The 23,075-nt window shown below is 43.2% G+C and overlaps 1 protein-coding gene across 1 annotated transcript in view; it reads left to right on the top strand.

Annotated features, from left to right (window-relative positions):
- CDH23 (cadherin related 23) overlaps positions 1-23,075 on the top strand; it is a 1,814,588-nt gene that overhangs the window by 689,228 nt on the left and 1,102,285 nt on the right. The window contains exon 7 of the mRNA XM_029608940.1: positions 3,667-3,861. Within this exon, the coding sequence (XP_029464800.1) occupies positions 3,667-3,861 (195 nt within the window). The remainder of the gene's footprint in view (positions 1-3,666; positions 3,862-23,075) is intronic.

The following is a 23,075-nucleotide window of genomic DNA, read 5'->3' as shown; positions in this document are numbered from 1 at the left end:
TCCAACTGTCCACTTTTGGTACCCAGCAGAGTTTTTATATTTTATTTTCCATAGCAATAGTATTTTTTCATAACAATTCTAATGGATAAATATTTTTTCTACAGCTGTTTGTCATGGTATTCACTGTAATGCAGGGCTTCTCAAACCAGTCCTGGGGACCCTATAGCCAGATGGGTTTTCACAATATCCACAATGAATATACATGAGCTAAATTTGCATATATCGAGTCCCCATGATATGCAAATTTATCTTAAGTATATTCATTGTGGATATCCTGAAAACCGACTCGCTGTGGGGTCTCCAGGACAGGTTTTGGAAGCCCTGCCTTAATGTGAGCAGTATGACTATGAACACTGGCATAGATTTTCACGGATGATGTTTCTGGTGGCATATAACTTACTATGGAGATATATCAAAATTAATGCTCGCATATAAAGCTTGTAAACTTTTGTTTCATGTCTTTTTTTTTGTGGGGTTTACTGGCTTTTTTCGTTTTAATTTTGCTTTGTGTTCTCAGGTTTTAGTGCATGCTAAAACCATCTAAAGCATGTTAAATGGTTTATTGCTCAGTAAATGGTTTTATACTATGTTTATTTGATTTATATTCCACTATTTATCTTGTGCTAAAACCTATAAACAACTTAAAACAAGTTTTTTTTGTTTGTTTGTTTTACTCATGTGAAAAAGACACAACATAGGTCTGTGGTGTTGTCTTTTGTAACGACTGCGTATCCCAATCTCTGTGCCCTAATCTGGGTCACTGTAATGAGCCCTCCCAGGACACTAAAGATGGAGGCTTTTACTGGGTGTAAAATTTAAATGTGCCATTTAACATATTTATTAAAGCAGTTAACAATGCAACCACTGAGGAGGCAACATTCTGTCTTTCAGATACAGTCCTTAGCTGTTGCTTCAGGCTTCTGGCACCCCATAAATATATTCCATCCAAACATATGAGCGGTGGGGGGGTGCATGTTCTGAGTATCTCCTGCACCATTGGCTTACAGTTCCTATGTTGGCTGAGCTTTCTTCCAATCATCTCCTGGTTTCCCAAGAGTATTTCTGGAGGGAATCTTTCTCTTCCCTACTTCCAACCAGTTTTCTCCTCATCTAGTATCCCTTCTTTAGCCCCCACCCTCTCCTCTTGCTCTCAAGCAGTCTACAGACCATCTTTACATGCTCTGCACCTGACTATTGCCAGAAGGAACCCACACCTGCCCTTCTCAGATCTCCAGCTCAGGGGCCCAACAATATACACGTATACTGGTCTTTCCTAGCAAATGTTTCTTTATAATTCCTCTCTGGGGAGGTTCTGTTTTGCTGGACTTTACCAAACCACCTTTGCAGGGCCTGTACTCTGTTACAATAGTTTGGGGGTTGAAGTGAGCTGAATATCTAACAACTGTTGCATGGCTGCTGTAGTCTCTCTTTCTGTGCATCCATAAGGAAGTGCATCCTTCGCTCAGATCTGTGCAGCAGTAATGTATCACGTCTGATATCTCTAGCACTATGTTATTTCAATGAATATATATTTCTGGGCCATGCAGTTGTTTGTACATCATTGTTATGAAGACAAGGCACCAGGTCTTAGTATGGATGTACTTATCACTGTGATATCAATATTTTACTTATTATCATTTGATATACCACTTTCTACTGTGAATGGCCTCAAAGCGGATTACAATTAATTTAAAGTAGGTTTCAATAGTGTTAGATCAACAACAATATTGGTTGAGTAGCTATATACTATATTTAAAGACAGATTCATAGGTTCTTCAGTTGTTGCTGTAGAAATAGGAATACTTCTCTCTTAACTAGGTTGATGGATAGGAAGTCTCTGGGAATGCATAGCTAAAAAACCTTGCTTTAGCTTTCTTCCTGAAGGTGAGGTAGCTGAACTCTAAGGGGTAGATTTTCAGCTGTATGCGCAGGCGTGCGCATGTTATAAAATCAGGGGTCAGTGCGCGCAAGGGGGTGCACAATTGTGCACCATGCGTGCGCCGAGCCATGCTGCCTTCCCCCGTTCCCTGCTAGGCTGCTCCAAAACCGGAGCAGCATCGGAGGGAACTTCCCTACCCCCCCCACCCCACTTTCCCTTCCCTTCCCCTACCTCCCCCGCCCTTTCCCCACTACTTTTTTCTTTATTTTTCTTCTATTGCAAAACTTACTTCAGCCCTGGGGCACTTGGCTGGTGCACGATCCCCGGCACAGCCGCTGTGCTGGGAGTCTCTGACTCCGCCCTGCCCCGGACCGCCCCGTCCCGCCCCCAGACCGCCCCTTTAGTAAAGCCCCAGGACTTAGATGCATCCCGGGGCTTTACGCGTGTTGCTGGGCCTTTTGAAAATAGGCCCGGCGCACGTAAGCCACTCTACGTGCATAAATCCAATGGATTTACGTGTGTAGAGCTTTGAAAATCTGATCCTAAGTGTAGGGATAATGGAAGAATATTCCAGATCTTTGATGCATAAAGGCTAAACACTCAAGCCTCGAAGTCTCATACAGGACAGTCTAGCAGAAGCCACAGACGGGGTGGAATGAGGAACTGGTTGGGAAGATATGAGTTCTTTCTTGGGGGCATAAGAGAGAGAGAGTTGAAGAGATATTCTGGGGCCTACTTGTTCGTGGACTTGAAGACAAAGGTTTTGAATATGGACTATCAAGAAAACTTAAAAAAATGAAAACTAATACAAAGCATTATGGGTTGGGCCCTGGAGGAAGATCCAAGTGTAACTCCAGGACTCAGCTCCTGCTTGAGTCAACCAGGGCTGGGGATACTGTGAAGGCAGCTTTTGCAGCCCATAAGACAGAGAGATTCCTACCTATTGTGCAACAGCAACATCTACTGGCTAACTTCAGAGTGCACATGCTGAATTCCAGAGGGAATCTTCGTCCATGCCTCTCAGTCAGAGATATGTTACTATGAGGGAACTAAAATGGGAAAATGCCCTAGGCAACTAAGTGAAGGTTGATGATAGTGCCTTAGCCCAGTTAGGGCAGTTTCCAGTTGATCCGTAGAAGTAGAAAGCTTCCAGGCTAAAAAGAAAAATAATGAAGACAGTTGAAGAACTTAATAGCTTTTAAATAAACATAAAAAGTCAAGAAATTCAGGGGTATAGCTGTATTCTTGGAAAACATTTTATGCCAATTTCAAACTTCAAAATTTATTCCAAATAAATTAAGCCAGGGATAGGCCGCGCCAGTTCTGAAGTGCAAAAAACAGGTCAGGATATCCCCAATGAATTGGCATAAGATATATTTGCATACAATGGAAGCAGTTCATGCCAACCAGAACTGGTTGTGGCACTCCAAGTCCACTCATTGGGTAAGAAAGTTAAAAGTAAACTCTATTGATCATTTTACCAAACTGGCTAATTCAGGCATTTCTGGATTGTAAAGCACCACTATGTGACCACAAGAAAGGCAATCTAGAAATAAAGAAATTCATGATTAATAAAATTGTAGGAACGAGTATAAAGTGTTAGGATTTCATGGTCTGTAATCTGTGCTCATGTTGTATATATTTATAATAAATTAAAAACATATATTTTGAAATTGGCTTGCTCCCTGATATGAGTCATCCAGATTCCTTTAGTTGATGGTAAAGTCAGAAATATATACTTTCTTGTATCAATTAAACTGACTTGTTAAATGCCTTCCCTTTTGCAGAACACCCCGGTGGGAACTCCGATCTTCATTGTGAATGCCACCGACCCAGATCAGGGCACGGGCGGCAGCGTGCTCTACTCCTTTCAGCCCCCTTCCAGCTACTTCGCCATTGACAAGTCCCGCGGCACTGTGACAGTATTAAGTGAGCTGGATTATGAAAAGATCCAAACCTTTCAGCTACAGGTCAATGCCACGGTAAGTCCTTCATGCCTGATGAGTTACATGGGGCTGCTGCAGTTGGGTTTTCGTTCCAGTGCGTTAGTTAATGTGCTGTAACTTACCAAAGAAGGGAGAAGAATAATGTGAGAAAAGAGCCAGACTCTAAGAAAACCCCCTCAACAGCATCTGTGACAGATACTTTATGCATTTTGTAAATTCTGCACCCGTTAGAGCCAAATTTTATATGTATGCGGGATCAAAAAAAAAAAAATCAGTCAAACGATGTAGAGAGATTTCAGCTGAGTGAGAAGGGTTCATGTTTTTTTCTTAATATTAACTTTAAAATATGCAGTTTACTGCAATTTACTGCAGTCGGTAAAGCATCTGTTCAGATTTTTTGTGTTCCCTAAACAGATACATGTATAACAATGTCAAATACAGTGTAAGAGATGATTTTGCCACTAGCAATATTCATTTTTTTTATGAAAAAGCCCCACCAGTGTAATTCCACCACCAATGAGCAGTCATGGTTAACGTAAAACTCAGATCTATTTTTAAACTCAAAATAACTGATATCTAGGAAAAGAAAGTGACTAACAATAAAAATTATCAATACTTCTAAACAAAGTGACGGGTTAAAATATTATCAAAATGTAACATCAAATAGCCAAACCTTTCAGCCAAGAAGAGCTACACCCTTTGTAACACAACAGAGCACGCTATAGGCTCAGTAGAATTTCAGACCAGTTTATATAGCCTTTGTTTTTCTTTCAAGTACTTGTATACTTGAATTTCTGTTAAATTTGAATAAGAATAGTTAAAAAAAATAGAATCATATACCTTTGTGGAAACACCTGCCTTCCTTAGTGCAAAAATATATTTAAGTCTTTTTAAATGAAATCAACACTAAGGGCCTGATTTTAAAAAGCATTTACTCACTTAAAATTGGATTTTACACACACTGTACCCATGTAAGAGGCTTTTGAAAATTGCTGCAATATATGCCACTGAATTGTCCATAGGACTTACCCGCAAAAGTGCACATTATGTTGGTAAATGGCTTTTGAAAACTGCTACAATAGTTGTTACATTTATACGTGTAACTCCTTTTAAAAATTATCCCCTAAATACTTAGGGGTATATTTTAAAAGAAGTGCGCGCAGCCTACATGTGCGCGCGCTACCCAGCACGCACAGATGTATGCCTGATTTTATAATCTGTGCGCGCAGGCGCGAACAGGTTATAAAATCCGGAGTCAGCGCACGCAAGGGGGTGTACAATTGGGCACATTGAGGTAGATCTTAAATAAGTACGCCGCGCGTATCTTATAAAATCCGGGGTCGGCGCTCACAAGGCTGCGCAAAATCGGCAGCCTGTGCGCGCCGAGCTGTGCAGCCTGCCTCCGTTCCCTCCGAGGCCGCTCCGAAATCGGAGCGGCCTTGGAGGGAACTTTCCTTCCGCGTCCCCCCACCTCCCAGCCCTACCTAAATTCCCCCTACCTTTGTTGTGCAAGTTACGCCTGCTTGAAGCAGGCGTAACTTGCGTGCGCCGCCTCAGCATCCCCCGGCACCTCCCCCTGTGCCGGGGGATTCCGGACCGCCCTCCCGGCCCGCCCCCGAACAGTCGCCATGCCCCCGGACCCACCCCGGACCGCCCCCTGACCCCAGACATGCCCCCGGATAAGCCCCCTCCCACCCCTTTTACGAAGGCCCGGGACTTGCGCTCGTCCCGGGGGTTTTGCGCATGCCGGCGGCCTATGCAAAATAGGCCACCGGCGCGCAGTGCTCTTAAAATCTAGCCCATTGCGCGCGCCGAGCCATGCTGCCTTCCTCTATTCCCTTCCCCCTAACCTAACCTTTCCCCCCCGACCTTTATTTTACCTTTTGCGCCTACCAGCCAACTGCCGGCACACGATCCTCCGACAGAGCTGCAATGGCCACTCTGTCGGAGGCCTCTGGCCCCGCCCCCGCCCCACCCCGGACCGCCCAGTCCCACCCCACCCCCAGACTGCCCCTTTTGTAAAGCCCTGGGACTTACACGCTTCCCGGGGCTTTAGGCGCCGCCGGGCCTTTTTAAAATAGGCCCGGCATTCGCAACCTTTTGAAAATCCGGTCCTTAGTTTATTGATGAATTAAGCAATGCCCTTCAGTTTCCAAACTTGTCAATGATCAGTATATATGGAAATGCTGAAGTATATTTCACTGTAAAGAGGTCCTAACAGCATGGATGGTAATAATGGAGTTGTCTCGCCAGAGAAAAAACAACACTGTCAATGTTTTCAGCATTATTATTGCCTGTATTGAGGCACGTGTATCACAGAGAATGGCAAACATAACGTCTCAAGGCCTAGTTTCCTAGTTTTAGTTTTGGTATGTGAGTACATTTTTGGCTGTTTTATTCAATAACTGATATCTGACATGACTTCATTATTAGCTGATATTATTTCCTTGTAGGAGCAAATGATTGCCTGCTTCTCCTCCCCAGTACAACTGAGAGAGAAATCTGGTACAAATGTGTATGTAACACAAATCAGGGGGGTAATTTTGTGACAGCCTATTTAAATTAAACGGCAAGTATGTGCTAATTTATACCAGCTTTCAAAGGAAAAGTACACACATGCTTTCCCATTTGGAAATTATCCCACTGAATCTACTAAACACAATTTACACCTGCTGAATTGCTAAATTGCATACAGAAATTTTGGGGGGAAATTTTACATGCACATTTTATGAAAATGTAAATGTGTGCACATAAATGCAAACCCCTCCCCAGCTGCCCTATAAATGCCCCTGCTTAGTTTGGGTAAACTTATGCACAAAATGACATAAGCACATTCAGTATGTTTACCTGCTAGAGATGTGCATTGTTTTGTTTTATCAGTTCAGGCTTTTTTTTTGGGCCCCCGCAGGAAATTTCATTTTTCCCGCAGTTCATTTTTTTTCCTCCGTGGGTCCCGATTTTTGTATTAGCGCGCACTAATGGAAGATAGTGCAAACTCCCGTTAGCATGCGCTGACACAAACTACAAATTTTCTGAAATTTCGGAAAAATTCTGTTTATTTTTCAGTGTCCCTGAACCATGACGAATTAGACCATTTTGTTGAAATGGTCTAATTCGTGAAAAACGAATGCACATGTCTATCACCTGCCTATCAGAAAGGCTTTTGAAAACGACCGTCATTTGGTTTTCAGCAGAGAGCTAGAGCCACATGCTGTCAGGCCCATGCAACATAGTGCACGCAGGCTAGCGCACCGGTTAACACTCTATTGGACATGCGTTTTGGGCGCGCTAAAATAACCCCTGATGCAATATGGGAATTAGCATGTCCAAAATGTACAGCCAATCGAGCGCATAGCTAATAGCTCTCATCACATGCAAATTCCATGTAGATGAGGCTAATCGCTATTACCCCACGATGCCAAAAATTGCTGCACAGCCAAGGTGCCCATTTTAATGTGGAAAATTTAACGCCTGCCCAGGAGCTGGCGTTAAAACTTGCCACACTCAAGGGTTCACCGAAAAAAAAAAATCCTGCTTTCTGTAATTCCTCCTGTTAGTATTGTTGCAATACTACGTAGGAGGAGCCACAGAAAGCAGAATCATGTGGCACTCAAGGGCTCAAAAAAAAAATCCTGCTTTGTGTGGTTCCTCATAGGGGGAACCATAGCAAGTAGCATCCTCAAGGTCGGGCCCAACTGGAATTCCTGCCAGCAGTAAGTGAAGGAATAAATAAATCAATATTGTCAGGCACTTAATATTAATTTATTTACTCCACTTACTGCCACATGGCAGTGAAAAGACCAATCCCCTTTCAGAAGGCTGACCTGAAAGTGTCAGTGAAAAGGACCAATCAGGAACAGCTCTGCCGGGTGTGGGGAGAGAGTTCTGGCCAGGCTGTTGTGGGTGCACAGCCACGTCTCCTGGGTGTCCGACGAAGAGCACTAAGGACGCACAAATTACCCATTGTGTGTCCCTTTTAGCACAGCAGTTCATTTGCCAATTGCATCGAGCGCCCAGGAGAAGTGAATGTGTATGCGTTCAAAACACATGTGCCCAATTTGGACGCACGTTATTACGCGATGATATTGCATCAGCCTGTGTATGTTTTCACTTGTATGTTTCCTGTAAATGGCTCACAGAGATCCCCAGTACAAAACACTATTCAGAGGAATATGCCCACACATCTTCTTTAAGGGCCTGATTTTTCAAGAGCATTTCCTTCTCCCTGGCAGGTGGAAATGTGCCTGCATGTGCTGCGCAGGGGTTCACACGCGCTCACTAATTTCCAAAGTGGACTTTTGTGCTCAAGTCTGCGATGGAAATTCAGACTGAAGTTCGTGTGTGCTTTCTACACGCAGGCTTCAGCCCTAAGTGAACTCTTTTATAAAATTATCTTCCTTGTGTTTAGTTGTCAGATTTTAAAAGCATTTTTTTCTTTGCACATTTAACCTTTGGTTGGCTTTATTGATTCCTCACCTTCTGTTTCATTTTTGTTTTTATTTATTCTTAATCTTAGTGGTCTCTCTCTCTCACTTTACTCTTCTGCATTACTTCAAGATCCTTTGCCTGCTCCCTATGCATTCTGTACTTCCATCAGGTCCCCTCTTTCTTTTTTCTGACCTCTGTGGTTTAATGGAACAAAGTCAGCATGGCTTTACTCAAGGCAAGTCTTGCCTCACAAATCTGCTTCACTTTTTTGAAGGAGTTAATAAACATGTGGATAAAGGTGAACCGGTAGATGTAGTATACTTGGATTTTCAGAAGGCGTTCCTCATGAGAGGCTTCTAGAAAAAGTAAAAATTCATGGGATAGGTGGCGATGACCTTTCGTGGATTACAAACTGGCTAAAAGACAGGAAACAGAGAGTAGGATTAAATGGACAATTTTCTCAGTGGAAGGGAGTGGACAGTGGAGTGCCTCAGGGATCTGTATTGGGACCCTTACTTTTCAATATATTTATAAATGATCTGGAAAGAAATACGACGAGTGAGGTAATCAAATTTGCAGATGATACAAAATTGTTCAGAGTAGTTAAATCACAAGCAGATTGTGATAAATTACAGGAAGACCTCATGAGACTGGAAAATTGGGCATCGAAATGGTAGATGAAATTTAATGTGGATAAGTGCAAGGTGATACATATAGGGAAAAATAACCCATGCTATAATTACACAGTGTTGGGTTCCATATTAGGTGCTACCACCCAAGAAAGAGATCTAGGTGTCATAGTGGATATCACATTGAAATTGTCGGTTCACTGTGCTGCAGCAGTCAAAAAATCAAACAGAAATTTGGGAATTATTAGAAAGGGAATGGTGAATAAAACGGAAAATGTCATAATGCCTCTGTATTGCTCCATGGTGAAACCGCACCTTGAATATTTATTTATTTTTAAAAATCTTTTCTATACCGTTGTTAAGCTAGTTGCCGTCACAACGGTTCACAATAAGGCACATAATTTCAAACTTAAATGTGTTGAGTTATATTAACTAAACAGGTGCCATCAAATACTGTAACATAGTTTCATATTAAATATTAGAGATGTGCAATCGTTTATCACGAATTAGGCAATTACAAAGAAATTGCCTAATTCGTCCTGGTTCGGGGACCCCGAAACCCGAAAAGGATTTTCCCCGAACTTCGGGGAAACTTTGTTTTTCGAGTTTGTGTGGGAAGAGGGGCACTTTTTTTTTTTTTTTTAAATTAAAAACCACCCCAAACATTAAATATAATAACACCCCCTCCCCCTCCCCCATCCCGATCCCTCCCCCTCCCCAAGACTTACCAACATCCCTGGTGGTCCAGCGGGGTCCCCCCGGGTGCCATTTGACCCTCCGTGGTGTGCCCAGTGTGCTAGTGCCTGCTAGCCATGCTCAAAATGGTGCCGAATAGCCTCTGAACTACTATGTCACAGGGGCTACCGGCGCCATTGGTCAGCCCCTGTCACATGGTAGGAGAACCGACCAATGGCGCCGAAAGCCCCTGTGACATAGTATGGGCAAAGGCTATCGGCGCCATTTTGATTATTGGCAGCCGACGACGACATCGCTCCCAGACCCCCGCCGACCCCCAGGGATTATTGGCAAGCCTTGGGGGGGTCAGGAGGCCCCCCCAAGCTGGCCAAAAAGCTTGCCAATAATCCCTGGGGGTCGGCGGGGGTCTGGGAGCGATGTCGTCGTCGGCTGCCAATAATCAAAATGGCGCCGATAGCCTTTGCCCATACTATGTCACAGGGGCTTTCGGCGCCATTGGTCGGTTCTCCTACCATGTGACAGGGGCTGACCAATGGCGCCGGTAGCCCCTGTGACATAGTAGTTCAGAGGCTATTCGGCACCATTTTGAGCATGGCTAGCACTAGCACACTGGGCACACTACGGAGGGTCAAATGGCATCCAGGGGGGACCCCGCTGGACCACCAGGGATGTTGGTAAGTCTTGGGGAGGGGGAGGAATCGGGATGGGGGGGGGTGTATGTAATGTACTAAAATTAATTTAAATGCGTGGGGTGGGGGTTTTTTTTTAGCTTTGTTTTCCCGCGTTGTTTTTTGGCGCGGTTTCGGTTTTCCCCGTTTAGTTTTTTTTTTTTTTTTCAAAAAAACTAAACGGGGAAAACCGAACTTTATCATGAAGTATCCGAGTCAAAAAACGACCCGGTAGCAAAACACGAAGCACATCTCTATTAAATATTACTTAGTGGTTGTGATAAGTCATGTCTACTTTAAGTATATCAGCTATAAGATAAATTAACACTTAAGTCTTGTCCTCTGTTGTTGCAATCTAATAGAGGTAAAGTAAAATAAAATATACACACACACACACACCATTCGAGTAAGCTGATGTGTTTGTGTGGGAGTTCTTCGGACTGCATCATACAATTCCCTGGATTCTACTCTTCATTCCCTTTGTGGTATATGCTTGCTTAAATAGCCATGTTTTTAAACTTTTTTTGAATGCTTTGATGTCTCTTTGTGTTCTGATTTCTAAAGGCATTGTGTTCCATATTATAGGTCCTGCCAGAGATAGGGCCTTATCCCTTACTTGCGTTAGTCTGGCTGTTTTTACTGAGGGAATAGTTAGTAGGGCTTTGTTTGCTGATCTCAAGTTTCTATTAGGGACGTGTACGTGAAGGGCTGTGTTCAGCCATTCTGCCTTTTCGTCGTGTATTAATTTATGTATGGTGCAAAGAGTCTTGTATTGAATTCTTTGTTCAATGGGTAGCCAGTGTAGTTCAATTAGGGTTTTGGTGATATGGTCTCTTTTACTTTTACCGGTTAAAATTCTTGCAGCTGTGTTTTGTAATACCTGTAGAGGTCTTATCATGGTGTGGGGTAATCCTAGTAGAAGGGCATTACAGTAATCAGTGTTTGAAAAAATTAATGCTTGTAGTACTGACCGGAAGTCATTTGGTGTTAGTAGTGGTTTAAGTCTTCTGAGAGTCATACGTTTGGCGTAACCTTCTCTTACTTTTAGAGATATATGTTGTATATATATATATATATATATATATATATATATATATATATTGTGTACAATTCTGGTTGCTGCATCTCAAAAAAGATATAGTTGTGATGGAGAAAGTACAGAGAAGGGCTACCAAAATGATAAGGGGAATGGAACAGCTCCCCTATGAGGAAAGACTAAAGATGTTAGGACTTTTCAGCTTGGAGAAGAGATGGCTGAGGGGTGATGATAGAGGTGTTTAAAATCATGAGAGGTCTAGAACGGGTAGATGTGAATCGGTTATTTAGTCTTTCGGATAATAGAAAGACTAGGGGACACGCCATGAAGTTAGCATGTGGCACATTTAAAACTAATCGGAGAAAGTTCTTTTTCACTCAACGCACAATTAAACTTTGGAATTTGTTGCCAGAGGATGTGGTTAATGCAGTTAGTATAGCTATGTTTAAAAAAGGATTGGATAAGTTCTTGGAGGAGAAGTCCATTACCTGCTATTAAGTTCACTTAGAAAATAGCCACTGCCATTAGCAATGGTAACATGGAATAGACTTAGTTTTTGGGTACTTGCCAGTTCTTATGGCCTGGATTGGCCACTGTTGGAAACAGGTGGTGGGCTTGATAGACCCTTGGTCTGACCCAGTATGGCATGTTCTTATGTTCTTATGTACCTTTTCTCTTTTATTAGTCTGAATCAGTGTCCCTTGTTTCTCTCATGCACTCTTATTCTTGCTCCCTCTTTATCCTTTTGTGAGACTGACTGTACTTTTCATGTTTTTATCATTTTTCCCTTTGTTATTTCACCCCTTTGTATCTTTCTTTCCATCTTCCACTCCTTTATGCCTTATTAATGGATGTATTTCTCTCTTTTGTTTTATTCCATCTGCTGTGATTCACCAGCTCATCTTCATTCCTGACTATCATTCATTTCTGTCCTTTAAACTTTAACCACTATGCCTGGTTTCCATCTTACTCATTGCCCCATTTTTTTCCCTTTCTCCCCCCTCCCCTTGACCTACTCCTACCTCTCCCCTGGTCGGTCTCCTTTCCTTTACCTACCTCTAATTATCCTCTTGCATCTCTTTCATTTCCTGGGTTTCTTCCTTCCAAGCCCCTAACTCTGCATCATTTCTTTTTTTTTTCATATTTATTTGCTGATTTCAATAAATCACACAAAGCAATGTACAGCATAAAAACAAAAATGCAGTATATAAAAAACCAAACTGCAGCCACTTCTTTACCCTTTTTGTTGCCCTCTTCTGCACTTCTAGTTCCGCTATATCTGTTTTGAGATGGGACAACCAGAACTGCACACAATACTGAAGCTGCGGTCGCACCATGGTGGACCGTCCCTATGGAAATTTGTAGTAATCTACTCTGAGAATATCCTGAAAAAGCACAGTCTTTGAATTTTGAAATCACTCAATATTTCAATCCCAATACAAAACCTCAGGACTGGTGGCTATGTCCTATATACAAGGGAATTCAAATCAGACAACAAAATCCAGCTGTTACCAACATGTACATTCTAAAAAAAAAATCAATACATTAAAAATACCCGCCCCCAAACAATGTAAATTCTGTGTGGGAGACACATCCCAGTCATAGACTTTGAATTGTGTTCCGAGATATTTTACACTAGGGCTAGTGCAAGGAAATGATTTGCCATCAGTAAACCCCACAGTCTTGCTCCTCCCCCTTCATAGCCCTCTCCACACACAACCAAAAACCATGTATCCATAGCAGATCCCAGTTGGAAAAGGACATTGAAAGCACAGTTCTCCAAGGCAAAAATACCTCCCATAGCACGATATACTACATTCACGAGCATTGCATGGTGCCAACCAGAAAATCCTGCAGAAAAGCAAAAAAGGACACCTGGAACCCACTTTGCACCAGGTCCACTGCAACGCACACTGGGTGCGGGCCTGGTTCCCACAAAGATATGAACAAATTGAACCACAATTACAACACAGCAAATCACATGCCATTTCCCCTTCTAATTTCCCTACACTATGTCCTCCTTTACATCAATTCTTTTGCTAATTTCTACTTTTCTCTGGGGACAAACAAGATGTCAGTCTCACACAGATGGAATCCAGCACAGAAGTTTCACCTCAAAGTTTGTAGAAGCTTCTAGAAGCTTTGAGCATGCCCTACTGGTCATGTGTAGCCCTGACTCCCTGCAACCTATGTAGGGCCCCTCAGTTTCACCTTTTATGCAGATCTTGCATGTTGCAGGTCATCTCTCTTTCTCAGCTGCTGCAGTGAAAGACTTCTTTTAGTGTCACAGGAACTGTCTTTGTGGGGCTCCGCAGATTGATTTTTCACTTTACAGTCCTCTTAGGTACGTTTTCAACCTGTTTCTAAATTTTCTTTCCTTTTTCATCTACTGTATGGTGTACCATTTTCAGTGTCCTGGAGTGGCATTGATTAGGTTAAGTTATTTGATTTCGCCTACCTTCTTTTACAGCTGATGCCTTAGAGAAGAAGACCAGCAGCTTCACTAAGTTTCCTTTGTGTGAATATATCATGAATATCCATGATAGCTGTGTGATTTGCGTGGAGGCCAACCGCAATATCTCAGGCTGCTCCCTGTCTGAGACTATGACTTCTAGAAGATGTTTTCCTCAATTATACCTCATGGAGAAGCTCTTCGAGAGACTTTAGTCCATTTAGTCCAACCAATTGGCATTGACATCAAGGAACCCAGAAGCTGGACCGACCACTGGCAGTGCATTGATATTAGGGAGGTATTGATCCCCTTGACAATCGAGAACCGTGAAGGACCTTTGAGATAGACCTTCATCTATCTTCTCTCAACTGAAGAAACTGCAGAGTTCTGTTGCTTTGGTACTGGCACTGCAGAGTTCCAATGGTGTGCATCGGATGAAGGCTAGGAAACATCGATATAGGTCTCTATCCCTGCATGATGCTAGGTGTGGGGACATTCTAGTAGCATCCATGAATTCTCTGAAGCATTCCGATAGGGAGGCAAGCTCATTCTACTGATAGCCCCTGGAATCACATCAGTCTTCAAGGGACCAGGAGTCAGCCACTGATATACCTTTGGTATCCCAGCAGGATATGGTTTCCCTTTCTGCCTCCCAGTATCTGCTGGCATTGGCAATTTTTGAAGAGGAACTGGACAGTGCATTGGAAGGGGAAGCTTCCTCTGGGTACTGGGGTTCAGCGGGGTTTTGATCATAATATGCAAGTGCTGTCCTCTCTGAGACATTGACTTCTAACCAGATCTTGATCCATGCCCCTGACTTATCTACTGGGCTTGGACTCTGAGTACTCATGAGGATATGGCAATGGATCTGAGGACTCCTCTGTTCAGGAGGGTTAAGTCTAATGCCTCTCCTTCACAGGAAAGGAGAAAGTCTCCTCTAAAAGACCTCTTCTTTCCTGAGTTTATGAAGAAAATGATGATACCATTCCGTTTGAGTTACAGGAGGAAGAGTCCAGGGCAAAGATGCTTGACATCCTACAGTTTGCAGATTTCCATAAGGATGTGTTGCGTATCCCGGTCACAGCAGGCCCAAGACCAGGCCTACTCACCTCCGGTTCTCGGATCTGGCCCATCCTCTCTGGAAGCTGTGGCCAGCCATCTGCGCTCCTGCACCCCTGCTGCCTCCTCGGGCTCTCCATGTTCCTCTGCGGGCTCCTCTGGCTCTCCTTGTTCCTCTACGGACTCCTCCAGTTTCCGGCGGGTCTCCCCATGTGTGCCATGGGGAGACGCCGCTGTCCAGCATCCTGCTTCCTCCTAGGCATGCGCACGCCTCTTCTACCTTTAAAGGGGCCATGGCAGGAATCTCACCCATTTGCCTGGATAATGACATCATCGGGCCCTGCTACTTAAGGCAGTGCCCGCCACTCGTTTCTTGCCTTGGCATCAGGTCTGCATGCTTGTCATGTGCTTATTGCTCGTCCTGTTCCTGACTCAGTTCCTGTTCCTGACTCAGTTCCTGGTTCCTACCTAGCCTTGCCTTGGACTGACTACTAGCTTTGACCCTCACTTTGTTGGATCTATGCTCTGGACTGATTACTGGCTTTGACCCTCAGTTCATTGGAACTACACTCAGGACTGATTATTGGCTTTAACCTTTGCTTCATTGGACTACGCTCAGGACTAATTACTGGCTTTGACCTTTGCTTCGTTGGACTACGCTCAGGACTGATTACTGACTTTGACCCTCGCTTCATTGGAAGTACTCTCAGGCCTGATTACTGACTTTGACCTTTGCTTCGTTGGACTATGCTCAAGACTGATTACTGGCTTTGACCTTACTCTGCTGTGCCTTGCCTAGCTTTGTTGCCTGTCCAGACTCCAGCTTGTCCCTGACTGTACCTCAGGTATCCCACTTGATTTGGCCTTGTCAGGCTTCAGCCTTCTGCTGCTCGGGCATCACCTTATCTTGTTTCTGGCCCGTCCCTGCTGCCTGGGCCTCTGGATCCCTGCCTCGTCTGGACCTGTCTCGGTCCCTCCAATACTGCTGCTGGTCCCTGGCTACCTGCTACAACATCCACTGGGAGTTGTCTGACAGAGGCCCGCCTAAGACCAGCCAGCCCCAGCACCCAAGGGCTCAGCCTGCAGGGAACGAGGGCTGGTATTGGCGAAGCTCCAGTTGGCCTCCGTCTCCTAGTCTGCTCCGCCTACCCATGGGGCTTGCCCTACGGGTATTGTCAACCCCACCTCGGGCCAAGGGTCCACCACCAATGCAACAGGGTGTTCTGAAAGACTTAAGAGATTGTCAGAGCAGCTCCTTCAAAAGCAGCGAGACATTCTGGAGTCACTAGTGGAGAAAGAACTGAAGTGCAGTAATCACATGGGCCATTTGATCTTAATTATATTTTTGAATCACTATTGAGAGTCTCTGCAGTAGATATTGGCAGGACATCCAGGTTAGGCTTACTAATGTGCCATGTAATAGAGAGAATCTCTTCAGAGATAAAGGAAGCAGTGACTCAGTAAAAGTCATGATACAAAACAGCCAACTTCCAATTACTACAGCCAGGGGATACTGGCTTAACTGCAAAACTGGTCTAAAAAATCTCCAAAACTTCTCAAAACATATCCCCACAGATCCCTCACCCTTTGCTGTTAACTGGGTGCAAAGATGAAAACCAGAAACCTATCCTTTCAAGAACAAGGGGTTGCCTGTCTGTTAGGTTCTGTATTACAGAGTCTCAATAGCACAGCTCTTCACTCCAAAAATTGCCAAAATGCCTTATTAAAAAACCAGTAGCGTAGTTTAAGCCCCATTACCTTGTTAACCCTGGTCAGCACACATCCAGGAATACCCTGAATGCTTCTTTAGTCCTTTGCTGCCTTGTCAGCTACTTTAAAAAATATATTTCTTACCTTGTATTTATCGCTAAAAGGCAATCAGAAGTGTCTTGGACTTGATGAACTTCTGTTCTTCTTTATAATCCCTGAAATACAGGAGGTTATTTAGCAGTGGAAGCCCCATTTACTTATAGTTTGTCCTACTTAAACTATTTTTTTTTAAATAAATTCATGTTTAAAAACATTTATTTTAGCTGATTTCTCCCAAAGTTGAAATAGGACTGATGCTCAACCCCTTGAAAGTTCCCAGGACTTTATACCTGACTTGAATCTCCCAGGTTTTCATGAGGTCTGGAGGTACTCATAGTTTTTCTTGATCTCAGCATTTGTAGGTGACTGGAAATTAACTCAGATTTACAGAGACAGTAGGCTGAGCCATTTAACCTCTCAAAATGAAACTCAATAAGCCTTCTTTTGCTCTAAGAGTTAAAGTACTTCCTTCCAATTCTTATAGAAATGAAAAGAAGCACTAGATGCACCTAGTCTACCTGTTTGTATCCACCTACTCTGTTACCATAGGTTGTATTTGATCTCTGATACTTTCCTACCTTTCTTCTACTGCTACATTCTCCTTTGGTCTGTGCCCAAGCATGCTTGGAGTCTTTCATTATTATTGTAAGGGGAACTTTGTTCCTTTACCGCACATTTTCCCCTTTTCCTCATCTTTAGAGCAAAGTTCTTGACGTTTGTGGACCATCCCTAAGATTTCCCTCACCTTGGGTACTGAGATTGGTCAGGCTCCTCCTATATAACTTGGGTTGAGCATGTGCAATGTGTGGTTGGTTGTGGCTTTTGGATTTTGGAAGGTGCGGAGAGGTGGTGGCAGTTTCCCCAAATTCAGGCCCCACAGCCTGTTCCGGAGGAGGAGAACTTTGTCCTGCTTGCCTTCACAGACCTGGAAGAGGGAGTGTCCTGTGTTAAGAGAAGAGAAGGAGAGGGTTTTGCTTTTTGAGAGAGTTGGTTTTGTTTAGACTTGCGCCCAGCTCAGGAGAGCCTTTACCCCCCTGCCTGAGGGAACTGGAATAGGATTAAGTGGGGACTGTAGCTGTCGAAAAGTAAGAACTGTTGTTGAAGTTTTCTTTATTCTAGGATGGGAGGAAATATTTTTATCACCATTTTCCTACCTACTTTCTTTTCACCATTAAGGGACATTGACTCAGAGTTGGGGAGAGAGAGAAAGAGGCTAAAGTACTTGGAGTTTCATTCCATCTGTATCCAGAGAGTATTTTGTGATTTTTCTATTTTTATTTTGGAATCAAGTTTTATGAGTTACAGTAAACTTATTTTTTTTATTTGAACACCACTTCAAGAGTTTTGCCTGCTCGCACTGAGATTGTGAACCAACCTGCTGAGATCTACTGGAGAGAGTACCCTTGTGAGCAAAGTCGAATGGGACTGGAGAGTGTACAGTGATCCCCACCTAGGACCCTGGAGGCTTGTCCTCCTCCCTGCCAGTGGAACCTCGACACCCCAGTGGTTAACATTAATAGTAAATGGAGAGAAGAGTTGGAGGTCCGGGAAGACAGATTGGCCCGGAGGACCCTGAATGGCCCCTGACATTCTGGACTTAAACCCTGGAGAGATGGGATTTTGAATGGAATACCCCATAACAAAGTCATTTTTATTTTATGGCAGCTACATACATTCAGCACCCTTCTAAATAAAGATAAAAACGATAATTTATTTTTCGATTTTATATTTGTATATGCATATGCATGTTTATTTGTCTGAATGTGTTTATGAATGAAATCTTTGTAACCCACTCTGAAGAATAATCTTGGAGGTAGCATGCTATAAAAAAGTTTAAATACATATTCAAATACAAATCTGCATTCCAGTCCTCTATACTGTGATGACACATCAAGACTTCGGATAAGCCTGCATATTGGGTTAACTCTTCTGGGCCCAATACTGAAAGTGCGTTCAGTGCTCGAAGCCCGGTTAAGTAGGACTTATCCAGCTATCTAGCAGTCCTCTGAAAATCAATGGCTGCTAGATAGCCAGATTGGTCATTTATCTGGCTATCTTTTAGCTGGTCAATTGGTGGGTGGGCAGTGGGCGGATCAGGCCGGCGTTACTTCAGTTAACTTAACCAGATAAGTAACGATATTCACTCTTATCTGGTTAAGTTAATCGGATAAGTTAGACCAGCCATAGAGCTGATAACGTATCCAGCTAAATAGCAAGATATTTGTGGATATTCAGCTATGTTACTTACTTAACTGGCCATCACTGCGTTTCTAGCTTACATCACTGGAATTTAAAAAAAATCCAGTTTCTCTAGTAATACAAATGAAGAAGTCAGCATGATATTATATTATAGTTTGCATTATTGCTTTATTGTACCTAGGGTTAAGCAATCAAACTGCCTGTGTTGTTTACAGACCCACGGGGTTTGCACCAATAAGCAAAGCAAAACTTCACAGGGAGTTTTGCTTTGAATAATTACCCACAGAGATTTTCACCTGCTTTCCCTTCTGGAAATTTTGAAATGGAAACAAAGCATATAGATTTGAAAAATCAAACCTGCATGTATCATTCCTCTCTCCATGCCCCAGAATGCCTCCAGAGTCCACAGATAAAAAAGATGCAGGTTGCTGAACAATGTGCGTGTTTATACCTGCAGACAGGTTAAGCAATATTCAAAGCCTCATTCCCGCAGGTAATTAGGTTTTTTTTTAACTCACGGAAAGGGCTTTAAATATTGTTCTCAGAATCATTTTAAGTTGCCAGGCTTAAGTTAATTTGAATTCATATTTCTCTAAAGTCCCAGTAATGTCATCAACATAAAGGTGGGAGATGTTTTCATAAAGAAAGCATGCATACTATTTATAGGACTTTAGAGTAAATGGCACTATTTTTGGTATTATTCAAAGTGACAGGTTACTTAATACTGCTGCCTTGAAATAGCACTGACATTGTAGGGGAGTTAAATGTTCCTTTAAATTAGCAGTGTTTTGTGTCTTTGACACACAGTATTGAGTTTCTGGCTTGTCTGAGGGATATAAACTGTTCTGTCTAGTTCTGCACATGAAGAAAGCATTATACCTTTTTTGGACAATATTGCTAATGAGCAAGTTTTAGTAATTGTATTTCTTAATGTTTTATGGAAAATAATTGTATGATTTCTTTAAATTTGTATTAAATTCTAGAAAGACCCAATTTTCTACAAGATCTGGTATTCTCATGATGTCAATATATATATGTGGCTGGGCTAAATACTCTAATAAACTAGGAGTGTGAATGCTCCCTATTTTTGTTGTTTGGATTTCATTTTAGCTTTTATTTCATTTGTTTTCTTTTCATTTCTTCAAATAATTCATGATAAAATGATGAGATGGACTCTGTCCTTGAAAGCTCATGCCTCAATGTATTGGTTAGTCTATAAGGTGCCACCTTATAGACTCATTTTTGCTACAGCAGAATAACACAGCTATTCCTCTGAAAATGATGTAGTGCACAATATTTACAAATAACCCATGCTATTTTGCAAAATGAAACTTAGATTTATTTATTTATTTAATTTATTTAACACTTTTCTATACCGACCTTCATGGTAATAACCATATCAGATTGGTTTACATCGAACAGGGTAAAAACTGAAACAAAAATAAACATATGAACGGAGGCGGCAAAGTTACAATCAACAAGGAGGGTGAACTTGGAGGCTTAATCAGCTGGAAAGAGAGGCCTAGGATGGCAGAAAACTATTAATATAATACAATAGGGTAAGTGGGCTAGTGCTTAATGAACTTAGAGGTACAAGGTTCCATCGCTCATGAAGGGAATTAGGTCATCTAGTGTGTATCCGGGGGATCTGAGAAGGCTTGGCGGAAAAGCCATGTCTTACGTTTTTTCCTAAATGTTGGGAGGCATGATTCCAGCCTGAGGTCTGAAGGGATGTTATTCCAAATAGTTGGTCCTCCTGTCGAGAATGCTCGGTCTTTGGTCGAGGTGAGGTGCGTGGCTTTAGTTGGAGGAGCTTGCAAAGTTCCTTTGTGGATTTCTCTAATTGGTCTGTTGGAGGTATGGAGTTTGAGGGGGATTTCAAGGTCGAGTTGAAGTTGATTGTGGATGGATTTGTGGATTAAGGTGAGTGATTTGTGTAGGATTCTGAAGTTAACTGGTAACCAGTGTAGGTTTCTGAGGATAGGTGAAATGTGATCTCCACGGTTGGTGTTAGTCAAAATTCTGGCTGCAGCATTCTGAATCATCTGTAGTGGCTTGGTGGTAGAGATGGGTAGACCTAGGAGGAGAGCGCTGCAGTAGTCTATTTTGGCAAATATCAAGGATTGGAGAACTGTCCTGAAGTCGTGGAAGAATAGGAGGGGTTTGAGTCTTTTTAGAACCTGGAGTCTGTAGAAGCAATCTTTAGTTGTGATGTTGATCATTTTCTTTAGGTTTAGGCGATTGTCGAGAATTACCCCCAGATCTCTTACATGCGTATGAGTGAGATGGGTGTTGTGGAGGTACTGTGGGAGGGAGTTATCCTGGTTGGAGGAGATGATGAGGAGTTCGGTCTTCGCAGTATTAAGTACCAGGTTTAGACTGCTGAGAAGGCTAGTGATGGATTGTAGGCAGTTATTCCAGTGAGTGAGAGCTTTTGAGATGGATTCTCTTATAGGGATCAGAATCTGCACATCGTCTGCGTAGAGGTAGTGTATTAGTTTATGTGCAATCGTTTATCACGAACTAGGCAATTACAACGAAATTGCCTAGTTCGTCGTGTTTCAGGAGCCCCGAAACCCGAAAAGGATTTTCACCGAACTTCGGGGAAAATCCGTTTTTCGGGTTTGCATGGGGAGAAAGGCAAATTTTTTTTTTTCAATTTAAAAACCACCCCAAACATTAAGATTACCTATAACACAACCACCCCCCCCCCCCATCCCGATCCCTCCCCATGACTTACGAACATCCCTGGTGGTCCAGCGGGGTCCCGGGTGCCATTTGCTCTTCCGTGCACATGTGCGCCATTGTCAGCCTTGCTCCTCAAAATGGTGCCGAACAGCCTCTGAACTACTATGTCACAGGGGCTACCGGCGCCATTGGTCAGCCCCTGTCACATGGTAGGAGAACCGACCAATAGCGCCGAAAGCCCCTGTGACATAGTATTGGCAAAGGCTATTGGCGCCATTTTGATTTCTGGCAGCCGACAACGAAATCGCTCCCGGACCCCTGCTGGACCCCCAGGGATTATTGGCAAGCCTTGGGGGGGGGGGTCAGGAGGGGGCCCCTGTCCCCCCCAAGGCTTGCCAATAATCCCTGGGGGTCCAGCAGGGGTCCGGGAGCGATTTCGTTGTCGGCTGCCAGAAATCAAAATGGCGCCGATAGCCTTTGCCAATACTATGTCACAGGGGCTTTCGGCGCCATTGGTCGGTTCTCCTACCATGTGACAGGGGCTGACCAATGGCGCCGGTAGCCCCTGTGACATAGTAGTTCAGAGGCTGTTCGGCACCATTTTGAGGAGCAAGGCTGAGAATGGCGCACATGTGCACGGAGGAATAAATGGCACCCGGGACCCCGCTGGACCACCAGGGATGTTCGTAAGTCTTGGGGAGGGATTGGGATGGGGGGGGGAGTTTGTATGTATGCACGAAAATGCTTTTAAATGCTTGGGGTGGGTTTTTTTAAGCTTCGTTTCCCGCTTCGTTGTTTGGCCCAGTTTCGGGTTTCCTCGTTTCGTTTTTCAAAAAAACTAAACGAGAAAACCCGAATTTTACCACGAAGTATCCGAGTCAAAAAACGACCCGGTAGAAAAAAACGAAGCACATCTCTATCTGTTAGCAGTTGGAAGAGGGGGAGGAGGTAGATGTTGAAGAGGGTGGGAGATAAGGAGGATCCTTGCAGTACACCAAGTGAGGAATTTGTCGAAGGTGATTCTTTATTGTTAATTTTGACTTTAAAGCTTCTGTTGCTGAGGAAAGACTTGAACCAACTGTGGACTGATCCGGATATACCAATGTCTGATAGGCGATTCAGGAGGATGGAGTGGTTGACGGTGTCGAATGCCGCCGAGATGTCTAGCAGGACTAGTAGATGAAACAAAAATGTGTGGTTTTGTTTGATTTTGTCTCTGAAATGAAAAGACATAAGAAAATGTATATTTCTTATGTCGTTTCAAACAAATGTGCATCTCTATAATAGACCCCTCCCAGGAGACCAACAGGACAGTTTTGCAGACAGTCATGGACTACTTTTTTTTTTTTTTTTTTAAGCATTCTGAGAGTTTTTAGCACGAGAAGCTTTGAAACAGAAGATGAAAAACACCTGTTTCTCATTATCTATGAAAAGGTGAACCCCTGGTTCTCTGAAAGCAAGCAGGTTCACCAAGTCACGCAACTGAGTGATGTAACTGTACTTGGCCCTAAATGGGCATGAATCTTCTTGAGCTTTCTGGAAAGCAAAAGCCTTTCACTCCATGTAGGTGGTAGTTCCTGTGCTGC

The sequence above is a fragment of the Rhinatrema bivittatum genome, chromosome 7 (assembly GCF_901001135.1).
Source record: "Rhinatrema bivittatum chromosome 7, aRhiBiv1.1, whole genome shotgun sequence".
NCBI classification, from domain to species: domain Eukaryota; kingdom Metazoa; phylum Chordata; class Amphibia; order Gymnophiona; family Rhinatrematidae; genus Rhinatrema; species Rhinatrema bivittatum.
This window is presented reverse-complemented; position numbering and strand designations above follow the sequence as displayed.